The sequence below is a fragment of the Elgaria multicarinata genome, chromosome 13 (assembly GCF_023053635.1).
Source record: "Elgaria multicarinata webbii isolate HBS135686 ecotype San Diego chromosome 13, rElgMul1.1.pri, whole genome shotgun sequence".
Classification (NCBI taxonomy): domain Eukaryota; kingdom Metazoa; phylum Chordata; class Lepidosauria; order Squamata; family Anguidae; genus Elgaria; species Elgaria multicarinata.
Window position 1 is genome coordinate 28346954 of NC_086183.1, and position 20574 is coordinate 28367527.

General features: G+C 47.7%; 1 protein-coding gene across 1 annotated transcript in view; it reads left to right on the plus strand.

Annotated features, from left to right (window-relative positions):
• Window positions 1-20574, plus strand: part of MEGF8 (multiple EGF like domains 8) — a 58022-nt gene that overhangs the window by 8037 nt on the left and 29411 nt on the right. Inside the window, exons 7-19 of the mRNA XM_063140541.1 lie at window positions 1565-1787; window positions 3138-3318; window positions 3420-3565; window positions 4169-4288; window positions 6019-6185; window positions 8043-8150; window positions 8389-8536; window positions 9332-9495; window positions 10827-11018; window positions 12921-13121; window positions 15993-16232; window positions 18593-18711; window positions 20260-20391. Of these exons, the coding sequence (XP_062996611.1) occupies window positions 1565-1787; window positions 3138-3318; window positions 3420-3565; window positions 4169-4288; window positions 6019-6185; window positions 8043-8150; window positions 8389-8536; window positions 9332-9495; window positions 10827-11018; window positions 12921-13121; window positions 15993-16232; window positions 18593-18711; window positions 20260-20391 (2141 nt within the window). The remainder of the gene's footprint in view (window positions 1-1564; window positions 1788-3137; window positions 3319-3419; window positions 3566-4168; window positions 4289-6018; window positions 6186-8042; window positions 8151-8388; window positions 8537-9331; window positions 9496-10826; window positions 11019-12920; window positions 13122-15992; window positions 16233-18592; window positions 18712-20259; window positions 20392-20574) is intronic.

The window sequence follows — 20574 nt, forward strand, 5'->3', positions numbered from 1 at the left end:
GTTCTGGGCTCCACAATTCAAGAAGGACGCAGACAAGCTGGAGCGTGTTCAGAGGAGGGCAACCAGGGCTGGATCTACACTACTGCTTTAAAGTGCTTTATAACAGTTATAAAGCACTTTAACTGCTTTAAAGCACTTTAAAACTGATATAAAGTGCTTTAAAGCAATAGTGTAGATCCAGCCCAGGATGATCGGGTCTGGAAACAAAGCCCTATGAAGAGAGACTGAAAGAACTAGGCATGTTTAGCCTGGAGAAGAGAAGATTGAGGGGAGACATGATAGCACTCTTCAAATACTTAAAAGGTTGTCACATAGAGGAGGGCCAGGATCTCTTCTCGGTCATCCCAGAGTGCAGGACACAGAATAACGGGCTCAAGTTAAAGGAAGCCAGATTCCAGCTGGACATCAGGAAAAACTTCTTGATTGTTAGAGCAGTGCGACAATGGAATCAGTTACCTGGGGAGGTTGTGGGCTCTCCCACACTAGAGGCCTTTAAGAGGCAGCTGGACAAGCATCTGTCAGGGATGCTTTAGGGTGGATTCCAGCATTGAGCAGGGGGTTGGACTTGATGGCCTTGTAGGCCCCTTCCAACTCTGCTATTCTATGATTCTATGATTCTATAATTTCCCACGTTGGCAGGGGATTGCACTAGAGGGGCCATAGCTCAGTGTGATAGAGCACATACTTTGCATGCAGAAGGTCCCAGGTTCGATCCTGGCTTCTCCAGGTAGGGCGTGGAAAGACTCCTGCCTGAAACGCTGGTTGGTGTCGATAGTACTGGGCTAGATGGATCTATGGTCTGACTCAGTACAAGTCAGCTTGAGGTCCCTTCCAGCTTGACGATTCCTTAATATAATTGATTTGATTGATTTATTACATTTATATACCGCCCCATAGTGGAAGCTCTCTGGGCAGTTTACAAAAGTTAAAAACAGTGAACATTAAAAAGTATGCAAAATTTAAAGCCATCAAAAACATAAATAGTTTAAAAACAACGGTATCCATTTAAAAAAAACAGTTCTGGGGTTCGTTAAAAAACAAACAAACTTAGCATTGTTAAATGCTGTTAAATGCCTGGGAAAATGCCTGTTAAATGCCTGGCGCCGAAAAGATAACAACGTTGGCACCAGACAAGCCTCATCGGGGAGATCATTCCATAATTGGGGGGCCACCACTGAAAAGGCCCTCTCCCTTGTTGCCATCCTCCGAGCTTCACTTGGAGCAGGACCTTAGATGTTGAGTGCAGTGTACAGGTAGGTTCATGTCGGGAGAGGTGTTCCGTCAGGTATTGTGGTCCCAAGCCATTAAGGCTTTATAGGTTAAAACCAGCACCTTGAATTGGGCTCGGAAACGTATAGGCAGCCAATGCAAGCGGACCAGAATTGGTGTTATATGTTCAAACCTCGTTGTTCCAGTTATCAATCTGGCCGCTGCATTTTGCACAAGCTGCAGCTTCCGAACCGTCTTCAAAGGGTGAAATGACTGTGAGGAGGAAAAGGAGGAAGAAAATCCCTCTTCCACTGTGCATCTGCCTCATTGCCGTTTTTGTTCTCCCTCTCTGCAGTCTGCACGTCACTCGCACACAGCGGTGGCTTGGGAGGGATTCCTGGTTCTTTTCGGGGGCGAGTTGGCCAGCGGCTTTCTCGGCAATGACGTCTGGATGTACCTTCCCCGGGAGGGGCGCTGGCAGGAGCTGGAGCCGCTCAACACCACGTGGTTCCCTCCCCCTCCCGGGCTGGCCGGCCATGCCTCTGCGGTAGTGGATGAATGGCTGTACGTCTTTGGAGGTGAGTTGCAGTCTCTGGGCTTTATACTGTTAGTTTTACCCTACCCAGTGCCTGTTTACCCTACCCTGTGCCTGTTTGCTTTCTCTTCCCCTCCTTATTGTTTTATTATGATTTTATTAGAATGTAAGCCTATGCGGCAGGGTCTCGCTATTTACTGTTTTACTCTGTACAGCACCATGTACATTGATGGTGCTATATAAATAAATAAATAAATAAATAAATAAATAAATAATAATAATAATAATGGGCTGTGTGTTGCTCAGGAGACTTGGGAAGCCATCACAGCCCTGAGAGGTGTGCAGGTGGGGCGGAGGGTTACCGCTGTTTTCATTCTGATAAAGGAGATGGTCACCTGGTCAGTTTTCTGCCCTGGGTCGGAAGTCTCACTGAGGTCCAGCTCCAGGAAATTCTGAGTTCTGCATTCAAAATACGTTACGCAAACTGATGTGTACCTTTTGCAGCTCTGGAACGTAGTCATAATTTACAAAGCTGAGACATAGTTCTGTGACTGGAGAAGAGAAATATAGGCATGTTTTGGGGAGAGAAGTGTTGAAGGGATGAGCAGCCTATGGGCAGGTATGGACATTTTGCTCTCTGGTCAACTGGAGGACTTCCCTGCTTTTGGTTTACATTTTAAACGATCAAAATTCGGTACCAATTTGCCGGGAGCTCTCTAGGCTGAAAACAAGGACCCGTGGTTCTGTGTGCCGCTGCTTAGCGTGCTAAGCCAACACGTCAGCTAGGGTTTGAAGTATTCCCCAGGCAGAGAAGTGTTTTCTAGCTTCAAGCCGTGGCTAAGTGGTGGAGCACCTGCTTCGCATGCAGAAGGTCCCAGGTTCAAGTCCTGGTATCTCCAGGAAGGGCTGGAAAAAATGCTAACTGAAACACTGCAGAGCCGTTGCCAGTCAGTGTTGACATTACTGGGTTAGATGGACTGAGGGTCTGATTCAGGATATGGCAGCTTCCAGTGTCCACTCAGGCCTGCTGTTTTGCTTTGTTGTTCTACCAACAATCAGCCTGAACCTGTGGTCTTCCCAATGCTGTTGGACTCTAACTCCCATCAATCCCCAGTCCGCATGACCAATGAGAGTTGTCCATTAACCAGAAAGAGCTATGATGGCTTTCAAGCTGGTCTAGAACTTAGCCTGGGCAGCAGCAGAACCTTCTAACACAGGAACTTCCTAGAGCTCTCATAGGCCCTGTGCTGAGTCTGCATATTTACCAAATGCCACTAGCAGGACAGTAGAACAGGACTAGCTCAAAGCGCAGCAATTTGAACAGGCATGGAGAAGTAATGTCCCAGCATTCTGGGTCTCTTCCCCCACTAACCCGCTCCCTACCTTTCCACAGGACGCACCTCGGTGGACGTCTTCTCCTCACAGATGTACCGCTTCCACCTGAGGCTGTGGCACTGGGAGTTAGTGACACCGTCGGGAGGCAAGCCTCCTGCCGCCGCCGGCCACTCCATGGTGTTCCATCCAGCCTCCCGCACTCTCCTGGTTTATGGTGGGCACCGCCCCTCCACCGCCCGGTAAAGGAGGAACTGGGTGTCACATGGGGGAAAGGAGATGGTGGGAACTTGAAGAGGACCTCTGGGGGAAATAATTCGCTCAAACTCTTCCCTGACCTCAGGTTCAGTGTCCGAGTTAACACCACGGACCTCTTCCACGTAGACCTGCGCTACTGGAGCACGTTGCGTGCCAAAGATTCGCACCGTGGACCCCGGGAGAGGGCCTTCCACTCCGCCACAGTCATTGGAAACTACATGGTGGTTTATGGTGCGTACGGTATCGGGAGACAGAGGGGAGGCGGGAATCCTGTAAGAATCCAGCGGAGGGGGAAACCGTATCTTTTTGTTCTGTGCTCAAACTGACCACTTCATCATTTTCTGGACCGGAGAATATAAACTGGGGTTGCCACATTTTTTCCCTGCTCCTGCGCGGTCCGACACCCCAAATCTTAGCATGAGGAGCCTTTTCCCATCGGTTTACTTGCATGCCGGGGAAAGCCTCACACGCTCCGTTTCTTCATATCGTGTTGCTGTAAAACGCATAGGAGCAGAGCCGTGGGGAACAGATGGCGACCCTATTGCCAAATTTGGTCTTGGTAAGGGAATAATGCTGATACTTCCATTTTCTCCTACCTTCCTGTTCGTCTCTCTGGCACTAGGGGGAAAAGCTGGAGTTGGGGAGAAGGAAAGGAGAGAAAGAACTTTGTTCTGATCCTTTTTTATGGAAACATTTGTTTACTTGAATATTTTGAATTTGTCAGCCGCCCTGGGTGCCTTGGCAGAAAGCCGGGATATAAATGCATGAAATATATAAATCTCTGGAGACTGTGCCACACCGTCTTGCATCTCACATTCCCTTCCTGTCGTCCAGGAGGCAACGTGCACATCCATTACCATGAGGAGAAGTGTTACGAGGATGAGATCTTCTTCTACCACTTGGGCTGCCATCAGTGGGTGTCCAGCCATGACCTGGCACCTCCAATCACCCACGGTGAGGGAACACTCCCATTCCAGCGAGCAAGATTGCTGGGGGTGGACATAGCGCACCGGCGTGTGGCAGGACCACGACACGGATCCCCAGTGTCTGATTTCCTTCCAGAGCAGGGCAAGAGCTCTGAGCATGGGAGAAGTCCTGCTAAGGCATCTTCTCCCATCCCGGCATTGGTGGGAACCGCTTAGCGTCCCTTGCCAAGAGCTTGGAGCAGGGAATCTGTAGCCCTCCACGTGTTGTTGGATTACAGCTCTCATTGGTCATGTGGGCTGGGGATTGATGGGAGTTGGAGTCCCAACAGCATTGGGAGGACCACAGGTTCAGGCTGTTGATGGAGCAACAAAGCAAAACTCTGTGCTTTTGAGAAGGCTTCTGAGAATCACAGCTGCTGCTTTTAATAAGAACATCAGAAGTGCCCTGCTGGATCAGACCAAGGGTCCATCTAGTCCAGACCAAGGGTCCATCTAGTCCAGCACTCTGTTCACACAGTGGCCAACCAGCCATCGGCCAGGGACCAACAAGCAGGACATGGTGCAACAGCACCCTCCCGCCCATGCTCCCCAGCAACTGGTGCACACAGGCTTATTGCCTCGAATACTGGAGATAGTACACAACCATCAGGGCTAGTAGCCATTGATAGCCTTCACCTCCAGGTATTTATCCACCGCCCTTTTAAAGCCATCCAGATTGGTGGCCATCACTACATCTTTTCGTAGTGAATTCCATAATTTAACTATGCGCTGTGTGAAGTTGTCCTTCCTTTTATTTGTCCTGGATCTCCCACCAATCATTTTCATGGGATGACCCCAATGGGTTCTAGTATTTTGAGAGAAGGAGAAAAATGTCTCCCTATCCACATTCTCCATACCATGCATATTTTGTCCACCTCTATCATGTCTCCCCTCAGCCTCCTTTTTTTCCAAGCTAAACAATCCCAGCTGATGTAACCTTCCCTCCTAGGGGAGATGCTCCAGCCCCTTAATCATTTTAGTTGCCCTTTTCTGCACTTTTTCCAGCTCTATAATATCCTTTTTTAGGTGTGTAGTAGTATTAGCATTAATAGTATTTTATATAGTACACCCCCCCCCACCGCCATATATACTATATATGGTACTATGTAAAATAATATATGTATGGCCGTGCTAGCAGGGGATGATGGGAATTGCAGTCCACCACCTAGTGGAGGGCACCAGGTAGAGGAAGGTTGAATGTCTGTGGAATGAACTCATGGGTTGTGGTGGGGTGGGGGGGGAGATAAAGTCGGGGGTGGGAATAGCAGAGGAATGGATGCATCATACGGCCGCTAGGACTGGGTCTTCAAGGACATGACTGTGTTTTTATGGGATGTCTAGGAGAGAGTGGTCCACCCGCTGTCACTCCCGCTGTCTTTTGTGGGGAAAGCATCACCTGGTGAACTTCTCCCTGTCCCACCTCTATCTCGTCTTTTAAGTCAGATTCTGGCTGCAGTTCTTAGTTGCATTTGTATCCCTCGGGCCACTTCCTCCATAGAGGTCAGGGCATCCTCCACTGAGATTATCCCATTTTCTCTTCCCACCAACTCCGCGCGGTAGGTTAGGCTGAGAGAGGCTGGAGACTGGCCTGAGACGGCCTGGCCAACCCCATGGCTGAGTGGGGGGATTCACACCCAGGTCTCTCCGCTTCAAGCCCGGGCTCTTAGCTCCTCAACCCGACAGGTTGCAATTGACTTGTTCTGTATCTCCCTACCCCAGAGCACGACGCAAAGGCCCAAGCCCAGGCGCGAGGCCGGTACTCCCACGTGGCCACAGTGATGAATGGGAACGTGCTGCTTGTCGCGGGAGGCTACAGCGGGGTGCCCCGGGGCGACCTCTTGGCATACAAAGTGCCGACCTTTGTCTTCCAGGTGCCGTCCCAGATGGTAAGTGACGCCTCCTCCCCCTTCCCTCCATCTTGTTGTGCCCAGTGAAGTCCTCTTATAAGAACCCTGTGCTTTGGCCCAGAGCCCACTAGCTTTTCCAGGCTACCTATAGTCACTCCAAAAATTTGACAGGATGAGACCTGGTCTCAATAGAGACTGGGGATAGCTAGCTCACTGCTGGAAGGATTTTTCCTTTTTTAGGTGTTTATGCACACCAAGCTCCCCAAACTTGGTTCATGCCAGATGTGTTGAACTAACCCCTCCCTTCATGTTCATGCTGACTGGGGATGATGGGGGTTGTAATCCCAACGTACCTGCAGGGCACCAGGTTTAGGGAATGCCGGTGTTCACGATCCATTTTGCTTTGCCTGTTCATTAACAGTTGCAGGGAGTAGGACCTGTCATGGCCACTCTAATCAGATCCTGAACTATTTTTAATGGATCTTATTTGATATTTGTGCTCTGCATAGGAATGGGACGCATCTCTTCCTGACATGGGCAACTTTGTAATGGCATTCTTCCCCCAACCCTATAAACTTCGTCTCAGCTACAGATTTTTTTTTATCTTATTGACTTCCTGCCCTGCCATTCACTATAAAATGGTTTCAAAGCTGCTATAAGATGCATTTCTTAAAACAACCATCAGATCAGGGATTAAACACACACACACACACACACACACACACACACACAGAGGAGATCAAAGCAGAAAATAAAAGGCCATTAAAAGATTTCACGCACTGCTAAATGTTCGGTAGAACAGGTTGACCTTTGCCTGACGTCTGTAGGAAAGAAATGCTGGCGCCAGGCAAATGTGTTTGGCAGGGAGCATTGCAACCAGGGCATGACCACAAGCAAGCTGTCTTTCCAATATTCACCTCTGGAGCCTTGGGCACCAGAAAATATCTTAATATTAATTGGAAGCTTCCTGTGGGATATCTACTTCTATAACAGTAAAAGAGGATTTGTGTCGTTTTGACAGCACCGTAGCTTTGACTATAACTGTGTTCCGAACCCAATTCTTTTCATTTTCATTTCTTCAAAGTATTTTTATCCCGCTCTTCAGCCAAAAAAGTTTCCAGTCAGTAAAACAAGACAGTCTCTGCCCACAGGTTTACAGTCTAAACGCAGCCTTCCTCAACCTGGGGCGCTCCAGATGTGTTGGACTACAACTCCCAGAATGCCCCAGCCAGCTGGCTGGGGCATTCTGGGAGATGCAGTCCAACACATCTGGAGCGCCCCAGGTTGAGAAAGGCTGGAAAGAGACACGACACGCAAGGAAAAAGGGACGGGAAGGGAAGAGGAAAAACTCCAGTCTTTCCACAGTGCTGGTGGAATGGTTCTGCTTCCCCTCTCATATCCTCCTGCACACACATAAGAACGTCAGAGGAGCCCTGCTGGATCAGACCGAGGGTCCGTCTAGTCCAGCACTCTGTTCACACAGTGTCCAACCAGCTGTTGATCAGGGACCCAAAAACAGGACACGGGTGCAACAGCACCTTCCTGCCCATGTTCCCCAGCAACTGGTGTATATAGGTTTATTACCTCTGACACGGGATATAACTAATAAAGGCTGTAATATGTACAGGTGGGCTTGCAGAAGTAGTTTGGGTAGCAAATAACTTTCTGCAGATCGCTTTGAAAGGCTGGGCCGAAAAGACACACACATTAAGGGTGTGTGACATGAGGGAGACCCTCTTCAGCAGGAGCTTCCTACCCTTCTGAGAGGGCAGGTAACTGCACCCCGTCTCCTCCAGTGTGGGTTGCTTGTAGGGCAGCCGAGCGAGAGCCTTTCTGGCTGCAGGACTGACAGGAGATGTCGCTGACCTGCCTTTCCTTCTCCCCTCCCGGCCCCAGTACCATCTGGATTACTGCTCCATTTACACAGAAAAAAGCACGTGCGCCAAGGATCCTGAATGTGCCTGGTGTATGAGAGGCTGCCAGAGTACCCAGCCCCACAGCATTGTGAGTAACTCGGGGGTCGGGGTCATGCCTTCCCAGAGAGGAGCAGGCGAAAGGTCTGGGTGGCTGGGACTTGGCGTATCTCATACGTGATCCAACGATAGGGCATTTCTTGTGTCCTAGTGAGGCAACGTAAGTCAAGAAATCTCTTGGGATAGCAAAGTCGATTCACTAAGTGGTTCTGTTCAGATTCTTGATTGGTGTCATTTTCTCTCTCTCTCTCTTTCTCTCTTCTCCTTAGTGCCCCAATACCGGCTGCCTGGGCTTAGCCCGCCTCTTAGTTGACTGCCAGTCCTGCCTGGCTTTCGGTGGCACCAACGCTTCTCTGCCCCGTGCGCCGGGCCCCTTCGGCTGGTGCGTGCAAAATGAGACCTGCATGCCTCTCTCGGGTAAGTGAGCCAAACTGCACTCTTCTGCCAGTTCCCACAAATCCACATTTTGTCCACGTTTCTTCAGTGGCATTATAAACACTCTGTTGCTTTATGCCAGGGGTGCAGAATCTCAAGCCTGGGGGCCTTCTTTGGCCCTCTTGGGGTCCCAATCCGTCTCACTGGGGTTCCCTAGATGGCCACTCCGCCTCCCCCCCCCCAACTACCAATTACTTGGTGGTATCCCGACTTTTGTGTGGTTTCCCCTATTCTAAATGGTTAAAATGCCTCTCTCCTCTGGCTTAGTTCCCAGAAGCAAGAACTTTAAATGAAAATATGCAGGTCTCCTCCAGAGAAAATCACAAAAAGGGCCCCTTTGCCCCAGTACATTGCAGGGAAAGTGGAATGTCGTTAGCGTTTTTACCCTGGTCTTCAGTCGAAAACTCTCCCAGAACAGCTTATGTGCAATCGATAAAATAAGATCGTCGCTGCCTTGTCGGCTTATGATCTCAAAAGGCATGACACAAAAGGGGAAAGGGCTGAGGAGGGAAGAGGGGAAAAGCAGACTCAGGCACTACGTAAACAGTAGTTCAGCCTTCCTCAACCTGGGGCGCTCCAGATGTGTTGGACTACAACTCCCAGAATGCCCCAGGCTGGGGCATTCTGGGAGATGCAGTCCAACACATCTGGAGCGCCCCAGGTTGAGGAAGGCTGCAGTAGTTCTTCTAAGTTCCATCTGGAATGGAATTCCACATCACCAGGGTATCTGAAGAAACCTTATCTCTGAAACTCTCCCGTTTCCTTTTCTCCCTGCAGAGCGGGGCAGGTGCCAAGTGGGGAAGCTGTCGGGCACGTACGGCTGGTGGGGGCCTCAGCCTTTCTTTGTCACCTCCTTGGCGCAGTGCCAACGTGAAAACTTCCTGCCCGGCCTTCATCTCATCACCTACCAGCAGCCGCGCAACGACTCCCAGCCTGATAAGGTAAGGGGCCGTTCCTTCCCTTGACGTGCCTTTTACGGCGGGGTAGGGGGTGGGCAGGACAGGGTTACCTCCTCCTTTTTTTTTTCACAAAATAAATAAATGAAAATGATTAATTGTGGAATATGTCTTTTATTATCTTAGCTGTGCAATAGAAAATTTTTAATTGAAACCTTTGGGGGAAAAGTGGTTGTTTTAGTGGCCGAACCAAAGCTGTGGAGTGCCCTCGCTTGGGGAGGCTGGTCTGCTTTCTTTTAGACTTTAGGTGAATAGTCAAAACATTCTTATTTTTCCAGGATTGATTTATTGTGATATTATATTATGTGGTTTTGAATGCATATATTCATGTATATCCCCTCCTTATTGTTTTATTATGATTTTATTAGAATGTAAGCCTATGCGGCAGGGTCTTGCTATTTACTGTTTTACTCTGTACAGCACCATGTACATTGATGGTGCTATATAAATAAATAAATAAATAATAATAATAATAATAATAATAATAATAATAATATATTGTAAGCTGCCTTTGAGGTGGTGGTTTTCTAGTTAAAAGTTGGAGTATAAATCTGATAAATACATAATTAAAAGATTAGCTTACTTAATATAGTAGTAGTACAATACAGTTCTATAATGTCCTTCTCGCTTCTTTTCCCAGTGTTGGGGGTGGGGGGAATCAAATTCAGTATCTAATAGTATCCCATTTCCAAATTTCTTCTATCTTAATCCAAAGTGGGTATTGAACTGACGAACACTGGTAGCAGATGGATGTTCAGGCGAGGGTGCTGCCACCCATCTCTGGGCAAAAGAAAGACCTGCAAGGAGACCAGCCATATCAGCCTAGGAAGCCTCTTCACAGTGATTGGCTAGATCGAGTCGGGCACTACTCCCTGACCTTTAGGATGTTTTCCAGATTAGTCTTTCTTGCTGATCTAAGTGGCAAGGATCCTCTGCTCTTGCTACTTTGCGCTGGTTACAGAAGGACTCGTCTTTGCCTTGTTTTCTAGATTAGTCTTTCTTGCTGGTCTAAGTGACAAGGATCCTCTGCTCTTGCTACTTTGCACTGGTTACAGAAGGACTCGTCTTTGCCTTGTTTTCTAGATTAGTCTTTCTTGCTGGTCTAAGTGGCAAGGATCCTCTGCTCTTGCTACTTTGCGCTGGTTACGGAAGGACTCGTCTTTGCCTTGTTTTCTAGATTAGTCTTTCTTGCTGGTCTAAGTGACAAGGATCCTCTGCTCTTGCTACTTTCTGCTGGCTACGGAAGGACTCGTCTTTGTCTTGCCCCACCCTCAACTTTACTGGAGCTGGCTCTGACAATTCTGTCCCCGCTGTAGGTCTCCATTGTCCGGAGCACCACTATCACCCTTAATCCCAGCACGGAGAATGACGTCTCTCTGGTCTACAAGGGCTTCATTCACCCGTTGGTGAGCAGCTCTGGACCTGCTGAAGACATTTCCATCTGGGCACGCATCCAGCGCCTCTTTGTGATTGCCAAGTTGGCCCGGGCTCCTGGCACATCTGAGCTGGTAAGGGGGAAGAGTGCCCTTTCTTTCTGTGCTTGCAATGTTGGAGGCGGCACCATTGCTGAGGTTGGAGACGTGCAGCAGCAAAGGACCAGCAGTAATTGTGGGGAATTTTAGAGGGCTGGAGTGTCTGCTTGAAAGCAGTCTAATGAGATTACGATGCTGGAAGGATTGCACTCTGGCTGGAGGCCTAGTCCAGTTTTGCAGGTTGTCGGTCAAGTTTATTTGATAAAAGCATTGGCTGTCACAAATCATGGTCCTTCACAAATCTGCAAGTATGGATTTTACAGGGTCAAGGCAAATCTCACAACGTGATTTCGTAGGTTGCTCAAAATACAGACGAGGGAACTACTATGATACACATCTAACGGTGTCTCTATTAGATGGTCACTGTTGCAATAATCTGCAGTTTCCTGGAGGTATTTAGATCTAGTTTTGTTTGCTGGAGACGCTGTAGGTTTTTTATTTGTTATAGTTCGGCAATACCACAATCATTTACTCCATTGTACCTAGTTCGGAAACTTCAATTAGTTCAAAATATGACAGCCAGGTTGGTCACCGGTACATCTAGGGGTGAGCATATTACCCCAACATTAAAATCACTCCACTGGCTGCCAATTAGTTTCTGGGCAAAGTACAAAGTGTTGGTCATTACCTTTAAAGCCCTAAATGGTTTGGGTCCAGGTTACCTGCGGGATCGCCTTCTCCCATATAGTCCGCCCCGCACACTCAGGTCCTCTGGGGTGAACTTACTTAAGTCAGCTGAAACTAGGCTGACGTCAGTTTCCCAGAAGACCTTTTCTTCTGTCGCCCCCAGATTGTGGAATGGCCTGCCGGAAGAGATTCGTAAAATTAACTCTCTGTGTGATTTTAAGGCAGCTTTAAAGACTAGCCTTTTCCAGCAGGCCTGTCCAGATCAATGTTAAATCATGAATTTTTAAGATGTATTGATTCCTGTTCTAATGTTGTTCCCCGCCTCGATCCAAAGGGAGAGGCGGGTAAAAAATAAATAAAATTATTATTATTATTATTATTATTATTATTATTATTAATTATTATTATTATTATTATTATATTGTTAATCTAGCATTTTTTTTCTTAAGAATCACAGAGAAAATTCTAACTTGCCTTACAAATATTCTATGAAAGACACCAGTATGTAGAAATATGTACTAGGACTCTCCTGCCTGGGACAGAAGTTGAAACAGATCAGATATACTAGCCCAGGGTGAACTTTTGGACACTGGCCTGGTTCACACATAACACTAAGCCATAATGTGGTTTGTTGAAACCTTGCGCTTGTCGTTGTGTCTAAACCCATCCCTGCAAAGAAAGCGTGGTTTGTTAACCAGCTATAACACAAAAATAGAAGCCATTGTTTGTTGTTGACTTGTGACATCTGGCTTGTTTAAACCATGGCTTGCCATGATGTCTGAACCCAGAACCATGGCTTCTCCCTGGCTTGCTTGTGCTGCTGCCTGCCCTGAAACAGAGGCCTCCAGCAAGAACAGTTTGAAAATGAAACTGTTCTGATGATGGCCAGTGAAACGGGTGGGGGAGAAACAAACCAGAAATAGGGAAAACAAGCAGTGTTTTGTTTGCTTATCTGCAAAAGAATTCACGGCTACAGCAACAAACCGTGGTTAATATAAACCATGGCTTAGTGTTACGTGCGAATGCAGCCACTGTGTTTGGAGAAGTGCAGCAGTGTTCGTTTTAATACTAGATGGTTCCAAACTAGTTAGGGTTTATGTTGATTGGGCAATTGTCTGAATTTGGTGGTTATCCATGAGTGCTTCAGTGTCCATTTCATCACAACCAAATTCGCTTAGAAATATCAAAGCCTTTTCTTCACGTTGCCAGCAGTGCATTGCTCTTCCTAGCCCTTCCTGCCTTCTCTTTCAGGAGGAGGTGGGCCGCTGGGCAGTGCAGCAAGAAAGAGAGAAGCGATTACTCCAGCGTCCTGGGGCTGAGCGTCTCTTCCCCAGCACCGAGAGGGGGAATAAATACACGGTGCTGGTTGAAGGCCACCTCAATAACTCTGGCAACGGACAGACAAGCGAACTGACCCTCACGTGGGACCGCACAGGAGTGCCTGGGGGCAGCGTAAGTATCTCGGCCTCTCCAGAGCTGTAACCTTGCCGGTCTTTGGAGACGACTGGCACAGAACTCAGGATCCCAGCCGCCTCCTTGTGCATGTGAGCACAGACTGCTCTAATTGAGTGCCGCTCCGGTTCTCTTTCATCACTGAAAATGTTCACGGCAGGGCAGTGAGGACGGGGGATGTTGGGAGTTGTAGGACTTCTTTTCGTGTCTCAACATGCCTCGGATTGCATCCTTAGTCAGTAATTTTCTTCATTTCCTGGGTGCATTTCTTGCTGAATGATTGAAAGGGAGCTGAGCCATCATCCAAGCCAACCCCCTGCCTCCTCAGGAAATCCACAATTACAGCATTTCTGATAGGTGGTCATCCAGCCTCTGCTTAAAAACCTTCAGTGAAGGAGACTCCACACTCTTTCTGAGACAGTCTGCTCCACTCTCAAACATGGAATCATAGAATAGTAGAGTTGGAAGGGGCCTATAAGGCCATCGAGTCCAACCCCCTGCTCAGTGCAGGAATCCACCCTAAAGGATACCTGACAGATGATTGTCCAGCTGCCTCTTGGATGCCTCTAGTGTGGGAGAGCTCACAACCTCCCTAGGTAACTGGTTCCATTGTCGTACTGCTCTAACAGTCAGGAAGTTTTTCCTGATGTCCAGCCGGAATCTGGCTTCCTGTCACTTGACGTTCAAGTACGTCCTAATTTTGTTCCGTCGAAATCCCCTGCATTATAATTTGGATATATTGGTTTGGTCCCTACCCTTTGGATCAGGGATAGGCAACTTGACGCTTGCCTAATGTTTTGCAGTACATCGTCCATCAGCACCAGCCAGCATGGCCAATGCTGAGGGATCATGGGAATTGTAGTCCAAAACAGCTAGAGGGCACCAGGTTACCTAACCCTGCTCTGGAGCAGCAGGAAACAAATGTTCTCTTATCATCTTTATGACAGCCCTGCAAATATTTGAAGCTGGCTATCATATGGCCTCTCAGTCGTCTCTTCTCCAGTCTAAAGAGATTCATATTTATTTATTACATTTCTATACCGCCCAATAGCCGGAGCTCTCTGGGAGGTTCACAAAAATTAAAACCATTCAAGGTATAAAACAACAGTATAAAACCATAATATAAAATACAATATAAAAAGCTCAACCAGATAAAAACAGCAGCAATGCAAAATTACAAATTTAAAACGCCAAGTTAAAATTTATTTATAGACTGTTAAAATGCTGGGAGAATAAAAAGGTCTTCACTTGGCGTCTAAAAGCATATAAATATAGGTGCCAAGCGAACCTACTTATTTATTTATTTATTTATTTATTTTATTACATTTATATACCGCCCCATAGCCGAAGCTCTCTGGGCGGTTTACAAAAGTTAAAAACAGTGAACATTAAAAACAAATATACAAAAATTTAAAAGCATAAAAACAGCAATATCATTTAAAACAATGAAAATAAATCAGAGAATATTTATGAAAAATACAAACAGTTTGTCTAAAACTTAATCGTTACTGGTGCTGACGGTCAGCTCCTGCAAATCGTTCCACCCCAGAGGGGCGCCCCATATCATTTTTGTCATGATCTGAGACTGATTAACCACATTTTGATCCCCTCTTTTCCCCAATCTGGCCACTATTCTGTCTTCGATTCCTCCTGATGCGTCATGTTTTCTCAGCTGTTGACCTGCCCAATGCTTTCTTTGGCATCCCTGTGCACCCAGACTCTCAGTACCTCCTGGCTTTCACCTTCAGTGGACTCCAATACCCGCCTTCACGTGTTGCAAGGGGCCAAAAGGAAGATGTGTTAATTAATTTAAATGGGGCACAGTTAGCGGCGGAAGGGAAAGCAGAGGCAGCGACCTGGTTCCTCCTGGTCCCTCCTTTCTCCTCTGGCTTGCTTTTTTCTCTTTAGTTGGTTCTTGCTCCAGCAAGGATGTCAAAAGGAGTAAGATCTAAAAAAAGGATGATTCACATCACATTTCATGTGGCTCCTACCTTTTTCCCCCTTAGGGCCCAATATTTGGAATTTTGAAATGGGCCTTGGGAAATAAAAAAGGGCTAAGAGGATGATACAAGCTTGTAGACCTTGAAGGCACATTGGACTTGGCTGGAACTTGTATTAAACACATCCTTGGTTTTCAGGGACTTCTTCTAGGTGTCATTGTGGATATGAGCTGTGTAAAAAAAGAGAGAAAGAGAGAGAAGTAGGTACAGTCGTTAGATGGAGGGACAGAAACTTCAGCCCGGGCGGAACATGGTGAGGTTTGGAGACATGGTGGAGTTTGATTCTACAGCAGTTTCAATTTTGAGACTTCCATTCCCCCCCCCAAATCCCTTCTTTTTTATTTATTTATTGCATTTATACCCAGCCCTTTTTCCTCCTTAAAGAACCCAAGGCGACGTACATAATCCTCTTCCTCCTCTTCATTATATTCTCACAACAACAACCCTGTGAAGTAGGCTGGGCTGAGAGTCTGGGACTGGCCCAAAGTCACCCAGTGAGCTTCATCGCTGAGTGGGGACTAGAATCTGGATCTCCTGACTCCCTCTCCAAGATCATCCCAGAGTGGAGGACACAGAATAATGGGCTCAAGTGACAGGAAGCCAGATTCTGGCTGGACATCAGAAAAAAACTTCCTTACCGTTAGAGCAGTACGACAATGGAGCCAATGCCCTAGGGAGGTGGTGGGTTCTCCCACACTAGAGGCCTTCAAGAGGCAACTGGACAGCCATCTGTCAGGGATGTTTAAAGTGGATTCCTGCATTGAGCAGGGGGTTGGACTCGATGGCCTTAGAGACCCCTTCCAACTCTACTATTCTACGATTCTGTGACTTCAGCCACTACGCCACACTAGCTCTCTTCTTCACCCTATAGGAGATCTCCTACTTCTTCCTGGAGCCCTATCGCTCGGAGCTGTGCACCGCTTACCGCTCGTGCCTCGCTTGTCTGGCCGACCAGGGCTGCGGCTGGTGCCCGCTCAGCGCTACCTGCCACCGACGGCTGGCGCATAAAGACGATGCAGGGGCCTGTGGCAGTGGCAGCGTGCGCCTCATCCTGGGCCCTGGCAACTGCATCTTGTGCGAGGACTACCGGGACTGCCATGCCTGCAGCAAGGTGAGGGAATGGAGCGTGTTTGTGTATTCTTTGCCTTGGAGGCAGAAAAGGGGTGAGACCAGTTTAACGCTGTGTGCGTACAGGGAGCAGGATGGGTCTTGTCTATATAGGGCAGATTTTTGAAAAGGAACCTCCTGACTAGGACTGTACCACATGCTTGAATTGGCTCTATGATCGATGAAGTATTTTTATTTATGCGTGAGCAATATAATATTTGACATTTGAACCCTGTCCTTCAAAAACAACTCTCCCAGGCTGGTTTACTGCAAAATAAAATAAACACAGTAACAACAGTAATCAAAACACAATAAGGCAATAACATCATTAGCAATAAAACCAAATTGCAATTAGAAAAGGAGCATAAAATTAAAACTCCAGACACTGGCAAAGGAAACACTTAATTAAAATGCCTGGGGGAAATAATAATAAAGGTCTTTGCCTAGCACTGGAATGACATCAAAGGAGATGGCCACCAAGCCTCCCTGGAGCAAGCGTATCCCATAATCGGATCTCCACCGCATAAAAGGCCCTTCTTCAGAAAAAGGAGAGCGACAGCAAAGCTTCTCAGGTTTCCTAGCTGAGTGAGGATTTCAAAGCCGTCTTTGGAGTCCCTGAACACCGACTGAGCAAGAACCTGAACCCAAGACCAATGTCTAACACAGTTCCTTCCCCACCCACCCCAAACTACACCTGTTCTCAGTACATTCTATCTCTTGGGATGGCCAGGAATCTTGGACAGGACCAGAGGAAGTTGTGGTGGTTTTAAGTATGGGTTGCTGGGAAGGAAGCCTCTCAAAGCAGCAACCAGAGAAATGCAGGTAATCTGGATTAATATCAAAGGAAAAAGGTGGATGAAGACCTCTGTTATTGGGATGGGCTGTGTGAAAGGAAGATACCTTGTATTCCTGGGGTAGCAAATATTTTTAATTAGGGTTTAAGATCCCCCCCCCACTCCCCAGTAGCCAAACGCATTGCTAAATCATACACGTCTCCACCCAAAGTGAATCCGCTCGCTTTGTTTGGTGTGAGCATTACGTTTGATGTGGGGGATGTCTCTTTGCTTTGTAGAAGCGCTGTGCAGATTTATTTATTTATTTATTTATTTATTTATTTCATTTTTATACCGCCCGATAGCTGAAGCTCTCTGGGCGGTTCACAAAAATTAAAACCCATGAAAAGCACAACAAAACAACCAACGAGTCAGTCTAAAAACTCAACTACAAAAATACAATATAAAGAGCACAACTAGGATAAAACCACATAGCAGAAATTGATATAGATTGAAATACGGAATTAACACAACAAAGGTTAAATTTAAGTTAAATTAGGTGTTAAAACACTGAGAAAATAAAAAAGGTCTTCAGCTGGCGATGGAAGGAATACAGTGTAGGTGCTCTGTCCCCACTGCAAACGACCCACTCAGTGGCCCCGTTCAGACAACACGCTAAACCATGCTGCATAACCACAAAATGGTCAATGGAACCATTTTGTGGTTAAGCAGCATGGTTTAGTGTGTTGTGTGAACGGGGCCTATGTGTCCGGGAAAGCTGCCAGTAGACCAGCTAATTAGACAGAGATGCAGACGTGGGCAGCGTGCCCAGACAAACCCCAAGAATTCGGCCACAAACTCAGCAAACAAACGGTGGAGTTTGTCTTTATCTGTGCTATGAAATAACACAGTTAACTCTTTAAAGTCAGAGTACAAGACGTTTTAAACATAAGGCAGAGTCCAGTTCCGTTCCAAAAGTCAAGGGCTTACGAGAGGTAGGGAGAGTCCAAGAAACAGTCCAGAAGTCCAGGGATAGGAGCAGGTCACGAATTCCAAGCCAGTCCAAAGTTCAACCAGGATACAAGGTCACCACGATCCGAAGCAGGAATCAAGAGCTTTCGCCAGGATGCTCAGTTAATCTCTGGCAAAGTCCCTGTTGCTTCCCAGCTCTCTAAATACCCCTCCCTGGCAGCTACAGGTGTTCCCTATTGAGTTGGCGTCTAGTATAAATATGCAGAGACCTGTGCCGGGCCTCCTTTTCCGCCTTATGCTGTCTAAACAACTGTGCAGGTAAGTTCGTTGCTTCTCCCTCTGTGTCTTCTGAATTGGCCAAGCTCCCTGCTGGTTTAATCACCGGCACGCTGGTACTTGGCTCTGCTTCCACTTCATTCTCTGAGTTGGCCCCACTCCCAGCTGGCTCCAGTTCAGCAGCCGTGACGCTAGCCTCTGCCTGTAAAGGTTCTGCTTCCTCCTCCTCTGAGTCCATCCCCAACAACTCTTCAGAGGGCCTAACACTATGACTCCGCATGTTCACTGTCCGCTGCTTTGCTGTGTCATCTCTGGCTGCTGTGACCTCTTAAACGTGTTCCAGGATCCCTTCTGCGAGTGGCAAGTCAACAGCAGCAAGAAGGGGGATTTCCTCTGCAGCCGCCGGGGCCGCCTTCCCAGTGCTATTCGCTCTCCCAAGGAATGTCCCAAACTCTGCAATCAGTAAGTGCACCGGGGTGGGGGTTATGTGGCGGGGGGAGTTGGAGGATCAGGCAGTGTGGCGTTACCCCACCATTGATTATATTGTATATGTCTGGATTAGTATGTCTGGTAAGTAGGGAATGTTCGAACTGAGTGGGTGTGGTTTATGAGGCAATAGGTGGGAGGGGGGAAGAGAAGATTGAGGGGAGACATGATAGCACTCTTCAAGGACTTGAAAGGTTGTCACACAGAGGAGGGCCAGGATCTCTTCTCGATCCTCCCAGAGTGCAGGACACGGAATAACGGGCTCAAGTGACAGGAAGACAGATTCCGGCTGGATATCGGGAAAAACGTCCAGACTGCTTTAGAGCAGTACGACAACGGAACCAAAGACCTAGGGAGGTTGTGGGCTCTCCCATACTAGAGGCCTTCAAGAGGCAGCTGGACAACCATCTGCCAGGGATGCTTTAAGATGGATTCTTGTATTGAGCGGGGGGGTTGGACTTGATGGCCTTATAGGCCCCTTCCAATTCTACTGTTCTATGATTCTAAGAGGAGTATATAAGGAGTGCGCTGTGAGTTTGTGAGGGGAGTATTTTTTAGGGCTTGTTCTCTGGCGGTTGTTATTTGTAAAGTAAGAAGAGTTTAGATTCCAGGGACTTAGGATCAGTGTAAAGAGAGAGAGGTGGTTGTGTGTGGAGAGTTTAGATTAGGCAGCATTGAAAGTATTATTTATTTTATGTAAAGTTTTTTAAATAACAACAAACTTTTTATTATTCTGTTAGCTACCAAATACCACGTGTCAGCTTGGCATTATTGACCTGCCTTGCACTCACATCAGATTATTCCCACGATATATTTAGAGCAGATCCTGTATAAAACCTGTTTCCCTCATAGCTAGGGGAAAGGTTTTTAATTAACCCTCCCTCAGGTTTTCAAGTGGTGGCCCTTGGCCTGAGAAGGGTTGATGCGACGGGCCTAGTGTAAGGGCCTGTTACGTCGCAGGCAGTGTTGAACAGAAACATCTGTTGGACTCCTTTCTGTAGCATAACGGTCACAAGCTGGGTTGGACGAGAGCCAGGTTGTCAGGCTAAGGGCAATCCATACTGGGGCCCAGGTACCAGCTGGTTTAGCTTTCCCTGACCTGGAGCCCTCCAGCTGTCTTGGACTACAACTCCCAGTTATTGGCTCAGTGAAATACGTCCTCATAACGCAGAAGGTAACAGGCACAACAGTGGAAGGGACAAGTAGGTTGAGTCCCTCTGGCAGCTAGGGCCAAGAAGCTGGCTGTGATCCAGGAAGCTTCTAGAAATGGTCACATGACACACACACCCTTGCCCAGTCAGGAGGAAGCACCATGGTCTGTCTGTCTGGTCTGCATTTCCTGATCTTCAGCTGGCCCTGGGGGGTGAACCTGCAGCTTAGCCTCAGCTTGGGTAGCTCCAGTTCAGGGTTCGGTTGTGGGGGGTGGGATGTCTGTTTTCTGATGTTTAATAAAAGGGAAAGGAAACTGGAGAGGCAGGGACCTGTCTTACGGCGGTTTTTCCTCCCCTCCCCTCCTCCTTCCAGGCGCACCACGTGTTCCGAGTGCCTCTCCAACTCCAGCCAGTGTGCCTGGTGCCAGTCCACACGCAGCTGTTTCTTCTTCGCGGCCTACCTGGCCAAGTACCCCTATGGGGACTGCCGTGGGTGGTACGACAGGTACGTCGGGCGTATGGATAAAGCTGCAGCTGGTCCAGCAGGAAGACTTGGTGGGCGGGGAAACCGCATGCTCCTCTCCCAAAAGCCCTTTGCGGTTATTCGGCGGAAAGAGAAAAGGCAGTCTGCATAAGCTCAGCAGGATAGTCCTTTTCACTCAGGCAGCAGGTAGGGAGATCAGCGGTC